This window comes from Salmo salar, chromosome 10 (assembly GCF_965601325.2).
Source record: "Salmo salar chromosome 10, fSalSal1, whole genome shotgun sequence".
NCBI lineage: Eukaryota > Metazoa > Chordata > Actinopteri > Salmoniformes > Salmonidae > Salmo > Salmo salar.
The window spans coordinates 44,501,039-44,517,040 of NC_138300.1; the positions used below are offsets into that span (position 1 = coordinate 44,501,039).

Here is a 16,002-nt window from a genome sequence, read left to right on the forward strand (position 1 = left end):
CTGGCTTTTTTATGGCAGTTTTGGAGCAGTGGCTTCTTCCTTGATGATTTCAACTTAAATCAATTGAATGCAAGCTTCACCCAATTTTTTTTTGCATTGTTAAAGGCCCAATGCAGCCATTTTTATATCAATATCAAATCATTTCTGAGTAAGAATTAAGTACCTTAATAGATTAAGTATTGTAATAGATTTCCATTAAAATGGCCAAAAATAGCTTTTTAGCACACAACTATTTCTCAAGCAAGAATTTTGCTAGGACTGTCTGGGAGGTGTCCTTTATATCCACACCAAACTTGTTGCAAAACCACGCCCATGAGAAACCTAGCAACATTTAAAGCCACGCTGATTGGTCAGAGTTCTGTTGTTCCCTGTGAGAAGTAAAGGTGCGAGAGAGAAGAGCAGTGTTGCCAACTTAGCGACTTTGTCGCTATATTTAGCGAGTATTCAGACCCCTCTAGCAACACATTTTCAAAAAATCGACTAGCGACAAATTTAGCGACTTTTTCTGGTGTTATTGGAGACTTTTGGAGACTCTGACGTGAAAGCACGTATCGTTCTTACTCTTCTCAACGAGCAGCGGGTCGTGCCGTGGGCCCCACCCCGTCCCAAAGCACTCACAGGCGGCCCAGTCCTCACGCAGCAGTCCCTCCCAGCTGCAGTCAGAGCAGGAGATGTTCACCCCTCCGCGTCCAGACTGCAAATGAATCACGCATACGAGAAGCCGCCGCTGGCTGATCCCGCCCTGGCTTACATTCAGGGCGGGATGTAAATGTAAAATGTTCTTTGTCTTAAATAAATCACTGCACAAAAATAAATCACTGCATTTGACTCACACAGCCTCAGTCACTTACTCACCTTGTCCACTGTGTGTGTGCCTCTCTGTGACATAAGCTAAACATCTAGCTGGCTAGCTCATCATGTCTCAGTCTAAACTGTACACTCAAAAATACAGAAAGGAGTGGGAATCAAGCCCTGAATTCAAAGGCTGGTTGAAGCCGTTTATTGGAGATGATACACGGGCATACTGCCTGTATTGTAAGGCTGATTTCTATGCCAAACTTAGTGATGTAAAAAAACACATGACAACTCAAAAACATACTCAAAAGGCAAAGCCTTATAACAGTTCCACCCAAAACAAGCTGCCATTTATGGTTAAAAGAATTTACTCTGCAAAAAAGGCTGAGGCCAAAATGGCATTAGCTATCGCTGAACACTGTTCCATGCTGGCATGTGATCACATTGGAGAAGCATGTACAGTGAGGGAAAAAAGTATTTGATCCCCTGCTGATTTTGTACGTTTGCCCACTGACAAAGAAATGATCAGTCTATAATTTTAGTGGTAGGTTTATTTGAACAGTGAGAGACAGAATAACAACAAAAAAATCCAGAAAAACACATGTAAAAAATGTTATAAATTGATTTGCATTTTAATGAGGGAAATAAGTATTTGGGAAACTGGTCAGAATTGAAGGAATGATGGATGGTGCTAAATACAGGGAAATTCTTGACGTAAACCTGTTTCAGTCTTCCAGTGATTTGAGACTGGGATGAAGGTTCACCTTCAGGCAGGACAATGACCCTAAGCATACTGCTAAAGAAACACGAGTGGTTTAAGGGGAAACATTTAAATGTCTTGGAATGGCCTAGTCAAAGCCCAGACCTCAATCCAATTGAGAATCTGTGGTATGACTTAAAGATTGCTGTACACCAGCGGAACCCTTCCAACTTGAAGAGCTGGAAAATCAAATGATACAAATCCCCCAAAAATCAATTTTCATTCCAGGTTGTAAGGTAACAAAATAGGAAAAATGCCAAGGGGGTGAATACTTTCGCAAGCCACTGTATAAGGAAAGATTGACTTATGCACAGGGTTGGGAACTCACGGATTACAAAAAAAAAACGGTAACAGTAATCCGTTACCAGCAAAAATATTGTAATCAGATTACAAATACTTTTGAAAAACAAGATGATTACTTTGAGGATTACTTTTAAATTCAGAAAGGATGTTTGCAGAAAAAAATCTTTGACACTTCTCTGTTTTCTCAATGACATTCAAATCAGCATTGAAGAAAGGGGAAAGTTTTTAAGTTTGTCCCACCTGAGCTAGTCTGACCACAAGTCAGAGACCACTATGATGACACACCAAATGTGTTCGATGGATCGCAGGAATAGGCTTTTGTAGGCTATAGTCCAAGCTATGTCTTCCAATGGTGCGACTGCTGTTGGCATCCAAAGATTATCCAACTTGAATAAACGCTTGGAGGTAAGGATGAAAGCAGCAGTGTAGTCTACGGCGATACGGATATCACTTATTATTGATATCTACATAGCGCATTGATGTGAATCACACTGCTGTTCTCTCATTTAGCTATTTGTGCCTTACGGATTGTGGTTGTTGTGGATGGCTGTTCACAAATCTAAATGTGTATTTGAACCTAGTAATTGCTGAATTCAAGAAGTTTAAAACCTCACTAGGGTAGGGGGCAGTATTTTCACGTCCGGATGAAAAGCGTGCCTAGAGTAAACTGCCTGTTACTCAGGCCCAGAAGCTAGGATATGCATATTATTAGTAGATTTGGATAGAAAACACTCTGAAGTTTCTACAACTGTTTGAATGATGTCTGTGAGTATAACAGAACTCATATGGCAGGCAAACACCTGAGAAAAATCCAACCAGGAAGTGGGAAATCTGAGGTTTGTAGTTTTTCAAGTGATTGCTTTTTCAAGTGATTCAAGTGTTTCATGCTTCTACTGTGAATGGGGAGAGAATAAGAGCTATTTGAACCAGGTGTCTGGAAAAATGGCTTGAGCTCAGTCACGCGCAGGGCCCGTGAGAGGAATTGTCCGGTTGGAATATTATTTAAGATTTATGTTAAAAACATCCTAAAGATTGATCGTTTGACATGTTTCTACGAACTGTAATAGAACTTTTTTGACTTTTCATCTGAACTTAGTGCTCGCGCATTTTGCATTTGGAATAGTGAACTGAACGCGCAAACAAAAAGGAGGTATTTGGACATAAATATGGACTTTATCGAAACAAAACTAACATTTATTGTGGAACTGGGATTCCTGGGAGTGCATTCCGATGAAGATCATCAAAGGTAAGTGAATATTTATTATGCTATTTCTGACTTTTGTTGACTCCACAACATGGCGCGTATCTGTATGGCTTGTTTTGGTGGCTGAGCGCTGTACTCAGATTATTGCAAGGTGTGCTTTCGCCGTAAAGCTTTTTTGAAATCTGACACAGCGGTTGCATTAAGGAGAAGTTTATCTTTAATTCTATGCATAACAGTTGTATATTTTATCAACGTTTATGATGAGTATTTCTGTAAATTGATGTGCTCATTTACCGGCAGTTTTGGAGGCAAAACATTTCTGAACATTACACGCCAATGTTAAATGGGGTTTTTGGATATAAATATGAACTTTATCGAGCAAAACATACATGTATTGTGTAACATTGAGTCCTGGGAGTGTCATCTGAAGAAGATCGTCAAAGGTTAGTGATTCATTTTAGCTGTGTTTCTGGTTTTTGTGACGCCTCTCCTTGCATGGAAAATGGCTGTGTGGTTTTTCTTGTCTAGGTGCTGTCCTAACATAATCTAATGGTATGCTTTCGCCGTAAAGCCTTTTGAAATCGGACACTGTGGTTGGATTATAGAGAAGTGTATCTTTAAAATGGTGTATAATACTTGTATGTGTGAGATATTTGAATTATGAGATTTTTGTTGTTTTGAATTTGGCGCCCTGCTATTTCACTGGCTGTGCGTCCCACATACCCCAGAGAGGCTGCCTAATCATTGTTTTTGAAACCAGTGAAAAATGCGCTCTTGCAACAGCTGAATAGTGCAGATCCCAGCCTATGGAATAAAAGTGGGGCTTTTATTGCTCAATCTAATTCATGCTGATAAAAAAATTGTCCATAGGCCTAAAGGACACATGCTCAAACTTGCACACTTTTGATAGACTTAAAGGGACAATCTGTAGTTACTACATCCATTTCTGGACTTATAAATTATGTATATCCATTGATTCTTGAAGAATATAACTTATAAATGCCTCATGAGCTTAGTTCAACTGTCACACTCCATGAGAACCCAAAATATAAGCTTGTTTTTCTCCAATGTTTGTAAACAAACACTGTATAGCCTCATAACATGGTTAACACAATCATTTGGATATCATGGAGGGTCAGTCCTTGCATCCGTAGCTCTGTGTATTAATCTGAGAGTGGTTACATTTCTCCAGGCCCATCCCTCAGCTTTTTACCAAAACTGTTTTGTTATTGTTTCATCAGTGGATGTTCCCTTTAAACAGCTGCATATTATTAACATATCAAAGTGTCACCAACAAAAAGGTAAACAATAGGCCTATAGCAAATGCAGCATATGGCATTCATTTTTTACATGTAAATAACACTTTTCAGTAGTTCTCAAAGCATGCAATTCCATGAGCGCAGCATTTATTTATCAACTCGACTCAATGAGCTCAATCAGTTCTCCATGACAACAAAATCTAAAACAACAGAGTAGGGCTGGCTAATAAGTCCTTAGTTTTGGGTTCATGCTCAGGTCAAACAATTTGGCTAATCTATACTTCCATATTTCCAAGTCCTATTCTTGAAGGTCAAGGGGTGTAACATTTATTGGAATGACTGGATTTCTGATAGACTTTGGTTTTTAATGTAAAGATATAATTGAATCATATTATTATATGTAGTAGAAAGCAATTGGTTAGATAAGCCTACATAACCAACCCATAAAGTAAAATTGCACATCCATATATGGCCAGCTATGTAAACTTTAACATTGATTTATACTGCAATAGATGTTGTTCAATTGGGAACATACATTTTTGTCTTCTTCTAATGCCTCTTAAGGGGAAAGTAATCTAAAAGTAACGACATGTAATCAGATTACGTTACTGAGTTTGGGTAATCCAAAAGTTATGTTACTGATTACAATTTTGGACAAGTCACTAGTAACTGTAATGGATTACATTTATAAAGTAACCTACCCAACCCTGCTTATACATGACATTTATAAAGGACATACACTTGACCTTACAGTAAATGTTCCAACTCATGCCTGTTATCATACATGTATGTAACAGGTTTCCTACACTTGAAGTAGTTCACTCGTAATGATGTACAAATACAAACTACATTCAGAGGATGTACCACTCTATTGGAGGTACCACTCTATTGGAGGTACCACTCTATTGGAGGTACCACTCTGCTGGAGGTACCACTCTATTGGAGGTACCACTCTATTGGAGGTACCACTCTATTGGAGGTACCACTCTACTGGAGGTACCACTCTGCTGGAGGTACCACTCTATTGGAGGTACCACTCTGCTGGAGGTACCACTCTACTGGAGGTACCACTCTACTGGAGGTACCACTCTGCTGGAGGTACCACTCTACTGGAGGTACCACTCTACTGGAGGTACCACTCTACTGGAGGTACCACTCTATTGGAGGTACCACTCTGCTGGAGGTACCACTCTACTGGAGGTACCACTCTACTGGAGGTACCACTCTACTGGAGGTACCACTCTGCTGGAGGTACCACTCTACTGGAGGTACCACTCTATTGGAGGTACCACTCTACTGGAGGTACCACTCTATTGGAGGTACCACTCTGCTGGAGGTACCACTCTACTGGAGGTACCACTCTATTGGAGGTACCACTCTACTGGAGGTACCACTCTATTGGAGGTACCACTCTGCTGGAGGTACCACTCTACTGGAGGTACCACTCTACTGGAGGTACCACTCTATTGGAGGTACCACTCTGCTGGAGGTACCACTCTACTGGAGGTACCACTCTATTGGAGGTACCACTGTGCTGGAGGTACCACTCTACTGGAGGTACCACTCTATTGGAGGTACCACTCTATTGGAGGTACCACTCTACTGGAGGTACCACTCTGCTGGAGGTACCACTCTATTGGAGGTACCACTCTATTGGAGGTACCACTCTGCTGGAGGTACCACTCTACTGGAGGTACCACTCTACTGGAGGTACCACTCTGCTGGAGGTACCACTCTACTGGAGGTACCACTCTACTGGAGGTACCACTCTGCTGGAGGTACCACTCTGCTGGAGGTACCACTCTACTGGAGGTACCACTCTACTGGAGGTACCACTCTACTGGAGGTACCACTCTACTGGCGGTACCACTCTACTGGAGGTACCACTCTACTGGAGGTACCACTCTACTGGAGGTACCACTCTGCTGGAGGTACCACTCTACTGGAGGTACCACTCTACTGGAGGTACCACTCTACTGGAGGTACCACTCTACTGGAGGTACCACTCTACTGGAGGTACCACTCTGCTGGAGGTACCACTCTACTGGAGGTACCACTCTGCTGGAGGTACCACTCTACTGGAGGTACCACTCTACTGGAGGTACCACTCTACTGGCGGTACCACTCTACTGGAGGTACCACTCTACTGGAGGTACCACTCTGCTGGAGGTACCACTCTATTGGAGGTACCACTCTACTGGAGGTACCACTCTACTGGCGGTACCACTCTACTGGAGGTACCACTCTACTGGCGGTACCACTCTACTGGAGGTACCACTCTACTGGAGGTACCACTCTACTGGAGGTACCACTCTACTGGAGGTACCACTCTACTGGCGGTACCACTCTGCTGGCGGTACCACTCTACTGGAGGTACCACTCTAACTGTGTCTCTGCTCTAGCCATTTTGTTAGCCTCCCTGTTGTGCTGTCTATCTGTCTCAGCATCTTCTCTGCTGTCACGGTCTGTCTGTCTGTCTGTCTGTCTGTCTGTCTGTCTGTCCATCTGTATCAGCATCATCTCTGCTGCACTGCCTGCCTGTCTGCTTAAGCCTTATAAGTTATAAAAGCCAAGCTAAAGAATGAAGATATATTGCAAATTGGCATATCTGTACCCCTGAATCAACACCTACCCTAAGTGTTAATTACTATTATTACAGGGCTCCAGACTAACATTTCCCTCTGGTATCACTGCTGCAACTAACTTTTACAGTTGGTGGCACCAGCCCATGATTTGGTCAGATAATGAGTAATCATCTTATAAAGTAAGATTGCTCTATTAGTGCTCTATAGGAAGTGTAATAAATAGACTACTGATGTATTCAAGAAATAACTTGTTTCATCTAACACGTCCAAGCAGGAATGAATGCATGACTCAAGATATTTTGCGCAACCTATTCCAGTGATTGCCATGAATTTTGGGTTGCTAATTAGACAACAGTTGCTATATTTTACTGTCAAAATAGTACTCCAGAGTTATCTGATTTGTTTTGGTTTAATAGAGATTACAGTACCAGTCAAAAGTTTGGACACCTAATCATTCAAGGGTATTTATTTTAATATGTTCTACATTGTGAAGACACAAACTATGAAATAACACATATGGAATCATGTAGTAACCCAAAGTGTTAAATCAAAATATATTTTAGATTTGAGATTCTTCAAAGTAGCCACCCTTTGCCTTGATAACAGCCAAGCGCAAAACCCTTTTCTTTAGACATTTTTGCAAATGTATTGCAAATTAAATACAGACACCTCTCATTGACATAAGTATTCACACCCCTGAGTCAATACATGTTAGAATCACCTTTGGCAGCAATTACAGTGTGTCTTTCTGGGTAAGTCTCTAAGAGCTTTCCACACCTGGATTGTGCAACATGTGCCCGTTATTCATTTCAATTTTTTTCAAGCTCTGTCAAATTGGTTGTTGATCATTGCTAGACAAAACACATCTTCTGGTCTTGCCATAGATTTTTAAGCAGATTTAAGTCAAAACTAACTCGGCCCCTCAGGAACATTCACTGTCTTCTAGGTAAGCAACTCCAGTGTAGATTTGGCCTTGTGTTTTAGGTTCTTGTCCTGCTGAAAGGTGAATTAATCTCCCAGTGTCTGGTGGAAAGCAGTGGAGGCTGCTGAGGGGAGGACGGCTCATAATAAAGGCTGGAATGGAGTCAATGGAATGGTATCAACCACATGGAAACCACGTGTTTGTGCTTGATACCATTCCATTGACTCCATCCTGGGGCGGCAGGTAGCATAGTGGTTAGAGCGTTGGACTAGTAACTAAAAGGTTGCCAGATCGAATCCCCAAGGTAAAAATCTGTCGTTCTGCCCCTGAACAAGGCAGTTATCCCACTGTTCCTAGGCCATCATTGAAAATAAGAATTTGTTCTTAACTGACTTGCCTAGTTAAATAAAGGTTAAACATTTGAAAAATCCAGCCATTACAATGAGCAGTCCTCCACTGGTGGAAAGCAGGCAGTATTCTGTAGAGGCTTATTTCTTTTCACTCTGTTAATTAGGTTAGTACTGTGGAGTAACTACAATGTTTCCTCTTCCAAAAATCAGTCTCTTCCAAAGCTGGATTAGGTACGCACTTCAGGCAAGGCCAGGCACATACCTGGAGGTGGGATTTTATCAAAAGCATATTTGCCAGTATTTCATGTCAGCGGTCGATGACTGATATGGTAGGAATTCCTCTGATCACAGAACCGTTGCGGAAACTCAGCTTTTTTTTCTTGGGCTAAAACACCATTATATTTGCTCCATTTACTACAAAAGCAATGTCAATAGGGAATTCACATTTCATGCATGTCAATCAGAGCACATTCTCAGAAATCCAGGTTATAAAAACAAGTCAATTAATTGAATATGAATAAAGTCAATGTAAGACCAAAGGAACACTGTATTCATTAACAGTGCAGTATGCCCATATCACCAAAGTGTAGTTTCATTTTAAATGAGTAGCTATAAAAAGGACTTTTAGGAATTAAAAAAAAAATCCAGAACATGGGTTAATGTTTGACAGACAGGGAAACACCTGGGAAATTATTCTGTCATGAGAAACATCCTTGACTTATCTGAAGTACACTGCCTGTGCAGAATGACCAAAAGTAGTTTTAAGTTACTCTCGACAACAAAGGCCACACACTTATTTCACATTATAAACTGGGTGGTTCCAGTCCTGAATGGTGATTGGCTGACAGCCATACTATATCAGCCCATATACCACAGGTATGACAACATTTTTACTGCTCGAATTACACTGGTAACCATTTTATAATAGAACAGCCCTTAGCCGTGGTATAAAGGACATATGCCATAAAGGCCCCCACGTGCCTTATTGCTTAAATATAGCACTTTGAGCATGTCTAAGATCCAAAACACACCATTTTGTTTTGTTCAGTAGAGTTATGCTTGTGTTGCTAATACTCTCACATCAATGTTGATTTCTAAGTCCAAGATAAGACGGAGCCAATCAGCAAGCCTAATATTCACATTCCATTTATTGCATCAGTTGTGTAAGACAACGGAATTTACTACAAAAGACAAAACTGTCAGTGTGTGGTTAACTGTATACATATTGTATAGACGCATTAAAAGACATGGCAACATTTAAGATACTACTCCCCACCAGTGTTAAAGGTTGTGTACCAAATGTGGCCCAAGGCTGCCATCTAGCGAATATTACATGTTGAGGAACAGTTTATTACTCTAGTAAATGCAGTCTTTCTTGACCTAATGTCTCACCAACAGAGACATGTAGAGACAGTAATAATCTAAATGTATTTACCATACATTTCTTGCTATTCAAAAATAAGTTGCCATATAGAAAAATACATCTGCTCATGATCCAAACATATGAACACATTGATTCCCCCAACGCAGTCCAGAGACATTCATCCAAATCCAGACTATATTATGTAGATCAGGTGGTCGTCTATTTACAACGAAACATTGATCAATACCTAGAACACACTCAGTAATACGTGCGTTTTCCACTAGTGTTTGGATAATATGCTCAAAGATATAACAAGAGATTAAAAATAACAGTCCAAATGTTTTCAGAACATTAACATCTATATTATTTGTCCTAGGTAGACGAGTACTGGACCATTCACATAACCAGGGGCTGGACACAGAGGAGAAGAAGGGAAAGTGTTGGGTGTCTGGGGCAAAGCTGCAGGACAGTCACAGAGGCTTAGGGCAGCCAGACCCGAGCTTCACACCAGAGCTGGGCCTCAATCCGCATTCTGCCTGAGGATCCTCTTCTCTTCCTCTACGAAGCTCTTGTCAGATGTGGCCTGGCCCAGATCCCTCTTCCTTTTCTCCTTCTGCTGGAAGCTCTCCACCCTACGCTTCTTCGCCGAGGCCTTGTCTCCGTCCTCGTCTACACCAGGGAGAAAACAACACGTCATAATCATTCAGAAATAAACTGGAAATGCACAGCTGCGCACTGTATCCTGCCTAACCAGCACCGATATCCCCCCCTGCTGTAAATATCAAGTTACTGTGTGTCAGAGGAGAGAGAGAAATCATTTTCTTCCTAAAAATAATTGAGATGTGCATGCATAAGCAGATAGAGGTAAAGCTGGTACCGAAAGCCCACACAACAGCTTGAAATGTCTGCACACCCGTCACATAACTGCTAGCTTTTCGGTGGCGCAAGTGGCTAGTACCTTGTCAAGCGGGCAGTTACGTGTGTTTGCGAGGCAGAGGGCTCTGGTTCGAGCAGATGTATGGACAGTGTACCACTACCCTTTGTAGGGAGGAAGATGTAATACTAAGCAGGCAGAATGTGGTCAGTCACACAGGTAACACTTTTCCCCCTACCTGAATCTGATGGCTGTTCCTCTGTGGGCAGGAAGACAGCATTGCCGGTGTGAGGCTGTGGAGCGTCTTCTCCGTTATCTTCATAGATGTTGGACCACTTTATGGCCATGTCCATCCCTGGGGGAGCTCCCTTCTTGGGCTTCTCCGCTTCTGCGGCGTAGGTCTGAAGGGGCAACGCGTTCGTCTTCCACACCTTGAACTCCTTTGCAGGCTGCAGACAAAGTTACTTATAATTAACTAATCTTTTCAATTGAAAAGTTATAGGTTTCCCTTATTTATCTGTGCCGCAGGGGTACAATGCATGGATTATACCAGTTGAGCTGGCAGTCAACTAACTATACTAGGGTTTCGTAAACTTCGGGTCCGGACCCAAAGTAGGCCCTGGGCATGTGAGAGTTGGGTTGCGAGTTATGAGAATACATAAATCACACACAATTAGGGTTGTTGGATCACAATTAGGGTCACAGGAGGACGATACATACTTTGTAGTTATACCTTTTTTTTTTATAATAAAAAATTGAGTGGCAGCCCACAGTTAAATGCTAACTGAATATGAAATTATATGAATGTGTATTAGTATATTGTACCTGGCTCTAACGTAGATATTTTGTCTCAATTTTGAGCAGCTGCAGGACAAACCGGACAGAGTAAGTTTAAAATGTCATTTTATTCAACATCCTGGATTGTAAATGACTGACAATACCCTTACGCTTGGCATGTCGTCTTGAATAACAAAGGAGCTGGTTGGCTGACTGCCATTCCAAAATGGCTGCGGTGGCTACTGCGAGAGTCCACATGTACAGTTCCCCATCTCCACTACTGTGGCAGTCGGCTACATAAGTAATGATATAAATTAAATCGCAAATGTTTTAGGTGGAAAAGTACACATTTACTGAATTAAAACAGATAGTACTTTTGACAAAAAGTTAATTCGGACGTACGCTTTTAATAAAACAAAGTATTTGTCCACACTTCGCAGATTTCTGAATCATTAATTACCTGGCAAAAGAACAGCAATGTCACTTGACCCGTTTTTTTTTTTGCAGACATTTCAGTGCAACACAAAAGATGAAAAACTCCACTTAACTAGTGTCAATGTATGGAATCACTTGGGAGTTTCTGGATTTTGGGTGAACTTCTCCTTTAATGTAACTGTGATTGCGTTCTGACCTCAGTGCAAACAAGAGTAACGGTACAGTCCGGATCTTCTGGCAAGCTTGTAAGGAACAAGTTGTGATTTACAGCCCAATTAATCAGATTAGCTAGTAGAATACAGTGGTGTTTCACTGACTGTAACACTACATGAGTTACTAGCAGTAGCTGCTGTTAGCTATGTAGCTAGCTAACAACACACACTGACTCACTGTGGGAATTAGCTAGCTACACTGAAAAATATAAAACTAAACATGCAATTTAAAAGATTTTACTGAGTTACAGTTCCTATAAGGAAATGAGTCAATTGAAAATAATTAATTAGGCCCTAATCTATGGATTTCACATGACTGGGAATAGACATATGCATCCGTTGGTCACAGATACCTTGGATCAGAAAACCAGTCAGTATCTGGTGTGACCACCATTTGCCTCATGCAGCGCAACATCTTCAGAGTTGATCAGGCTGTTGATTGATCAGGCTGTTGATTATGTCCTGTGAAAAGTTGTCCCACTCCTCTTCAATGGCTGTGTGAAGTTGCTGTATATTGACGGGAACTGGAACACGCCATCGTACATGTCAATCCAGAACATCCCAAACATGCTCAATTGGTGATATGTCTGGTGAGTATGCAGGCCATGAAAGAACTGCGCCATTTTCAGCTTACAGGAATAGTGTACAGATCCTTGCGACATGGGGCCGTGCATTATCATGCTGAAACATGAGGTGATTGTGGAGGATGAATTGCACAACAATGGGCCTCTGGATCTCGTCACAGTATCTCTGTGTATTCAAATTGCCATTGATAAAATGCAATTGTGTTTGTTGTCTGTAGCTTATGCCTACCCATAACATAACCCCAACACCACCATGGTGTGCACTGTTCACACCATTGACAGCAGCAAACCACTCGCCCTCACGACACCATCTGCCCGTTAGTTGAAACCGAGATTCATCCGTGAAGAGCACACTACTCCAGCATGCCAGAGGCCATCGAAGATGCGCATTTGTTCACTGAAGTCAGTTACGATGCCGAACTGTAGTCAGGTCAAGACAAGCACGCAGATGAGCTTCCTGAGACTGTTTCTGACAACTTTTCATCAAATTCTCTAAAATGACAGCTTATGTTTCCATTATTTTGGACAATACTCCAATTCTCCTTGATTCTATTGCCATTGTATTCAGAATCCACTTCATCATCCGCCTCTGCCATCTTTCCCCCTGAGCTGGAAGTTCTCCGTTCTTCTACTCGGACAGAGAAACTCATTTCTTGAACTAAAAAGGTGATACATGTACACCTAACCTGGGCCCAGTTTCCCAATAGCGATGGAATTTAAGCTTACATGTGTTTTAACAATGCATCTTTCCTACAACAGTCGAAGATGTATCATGTGTTGACGATTCAATAACTTCAATTCTCTCATAACAGCTCTGGTGGACATTCCTGCAGTCAGCATACATATTGCACACTCCCTCAAAACTTGGCATCTGTGGCACTGTGTCGTGTGACAGAACTGCACATTTTAGCGTAGCCTTTTATTGTCCCCAGCACAAGGTGCACCTGTGTTATCAGCTTCTTGATATGCCACATTGTCAGGTGGATGGATTATCTTGGCAAAGGAGAAATGCTCAATAACAGGGACGTAAACAAATTTGTGCACAACATTTGAAAGAAAAGCAATTTTTTGGGGCTTACGGAACATTTCTGGGATCTTTTATTTCAGCGCATGAAACATGGGACCAACACTTTACATGTTGCGTTTATATTTTTGTTCAGTATACATAGCAAGTAGGTAGGTAACGTTAGTTAGCTTGGTCAACAACTAGTTACGACAACAGCTAGCTAATGAACGAACGCTAGCTGGCTGGCTGGTTAAACACAGTACCTCTTCTGGAGCTTTCACGGCGCGGCTCTCCCAATCGATCTGTTTATTCAGCGGGTTGTACAGAAAGGACGGCTTAGAGACCGATTTGAAGAGCTCGTCGGGTTTTGGTAGAGGAGCTCCACTGGCAGCCCGCTTGGTGCCGTGTTGGGGAGATTTGCTACCGCTTCCAGTAGCATCGGTCCCCCCCTTCCCCCTTGATTTCTTCTGGCCCGCATCATCAGAATCGCTGCTGTTACTATCGCTACTGTCACTCAAATCATCGTAACTCATGAAGTAATGGAAAGAGTCCGGTTTCTTCTTATCAGCCATACTGATACAATTTTTACCTCATCTAGTAATACGATGAATTTAACTTTAGAGATAAGATGATGCCCCTAATGAATTAGCAAGCTAGCTTGATGTTTTTGCTGGTTACTCCATTTTGAGTCACTGTTGCCGTACAAGAGTACGTAATGTCGCAAAAATATTTTCTTAAAGGAGCAGTAGTCAATTTTTTCAAGACACGCAACATAACTTTTATGAGCAGTTATTTTCGTCATGCTTAATTTTTTATTTCAACTTGATTTAACTAGGCAAGTCAGTTAAGAATAAATTCTTATATACAATGACGGCCGACCCCAGCCAAACCCTATCCCGGACCCATGGTTTCCTCATGGTTTTATTTAAAGTCATGTTTTCCAAGAACGTGAAAACTTTCCATAAAGACCACAACAAAACTTTAGTAACGTTCAGAGAACGTTCTAAGAATGTTATTTAAAACATCCATTCTGTTCTGTGCGTCATCAACATGAGCTATCTTGTTAAGTGTGTTCAGATGTGTTCGCTGCGCCCACTAATTGGCCACACCTGATCTTAATAAGTGTTTGTCTTCTGCTTCTTCTTCTGTGGGTTTTATGGTGGACTACCCTCAAAACGTTGTATTGCCGCCACCAGCTGGACGGTTTGAAACCAAAAAATAAATAAATCCATACGTAATACTGATACAAACTTAATCCATCCCAATAAAAATAATACATAGCCAAAATAAATAACTCTCACTTCTTCCTTCTTTTAGTTCTCAAGGACCTGAGAGGGTGGTATGAATTGTGCCAATATTCCATGTAACTCCTCTGATGTGAAATCTTTCAGCCCCAGGAACCACTCCACCACAATCACTATGATTTCTATCTTCTTGGACCTTCTCTCCACCTTGGCAGTCCCATTAATTACCATAGCTATAAATGCCACAAAGTCCACCTTCTTAACCTTTAACATTTCAGGATCCTGCTGGTGAAAGGCAACCCCTGCATCCTACAATGTAGGCCTATCCACTACAATGGACTCTTCTGGTGCACCTTTCAAACCCTCAACCCTTTTCACAGCTACTGCATATGAAATGCCCTTTATAACCCTGACTTTGGCCACCTCATTCTCTTTCACCCTTGTGGGGCATTCGGAAGATGTGGCTTCATGGTTCCCACCGCAATTGCAACATGTCACATATTAATCACTTTTAGAACACATAATAGGATCCATCCACAACTTGGACATCTCGGATTCTCCCTTTTGCAAACACTTGCTACATGACAAAAAGCTTTACAATGATCACATTGCATTGGTCTTGGGATAAATGCTCTGTAGTTAATATACCCTAACTGCACTTGAGTAGGGAGAGACTCCATATAAAAAAAACAGAAGAACACATAAACTCTTCACTTTTTCAGCATTCACCGCACAATTCATCCGACATGCTTCAATTACAACAGGAATATTTTTAATCTCTTCAAAATCAACTTCCCATGAGACGCCTGATATAACCCCCTTGAGGGGTGCCCTGTTCCGAAGAGGCATACACAACACTTCAAACTGGTTAAGACACAACGACGTTCCTTCTGATCCGCATAAGCACAAAAAATCTAAACAAGCCCGCTTCTCGTGATCTTCATAGCCTTCACTTTACCCAGCAATCTCTCTACCAGTTTGCATAACTCAAATGGTTTCTAAAGATTGCTCAGCTACTCCTCATGAACAAACCATACTCCTACTAGATACAAAGGGTCATTCTCATCACTGTACCCTACTTTGCTCCGTTTTCCATTATTTTGGACAATACTCCAATTCTCCTTGATTCTACTGCCATTGTATTCAGAATCCACTTCATCATCCGCTTCCGCCATCTTTCCCCCGGAGCTGGAAGTTCTCCGTTCTTCTACTCAGACAGAGAAACCCGTTTCTTGAACTGAAAAGGTGATACATGTACACCTAACCTGGGCCCAGTTTCCCAATAGCGATGGAATTTAGGCTTACACGTGTTTTAGCAATGCATCTTTC

At 41.6% G+C, this 16,002-nt stretch overlaps 1 protein-coding gene across 1 annotated transcript; it reads right to left on the minus strand.

Moving 5' to 3' along the window:
* Positions 1-9,309: 9,309 nt before the first annotated feature.
* c10h1orf52 (chromosome 10 C1orf52 homolog) lies at positions 9,310-14,099 on the minus strand. Its single transcript, NM_001141204.1, has 3 exons — positions 13,693-14,099; positions 10,654-10,864; positions 9,310-10,210 (listed from the first exon to the last, which is right to left on the minus strand). The coding sequence occupies exons 1-3, from the start codon at positions 13,999-14,001 to the stop codon at positions 10,062-10,064; spliced, it is 669 nt and encodes a 222-aa protein (NP_001134676.1). The 5' UTR covers positions 14,002-14,099; the 3' UTR covers positions 9,310-10,061.
* Between the last annotated feature and the right edge of the window lie 1,903 nt (positions 14,100-16,002).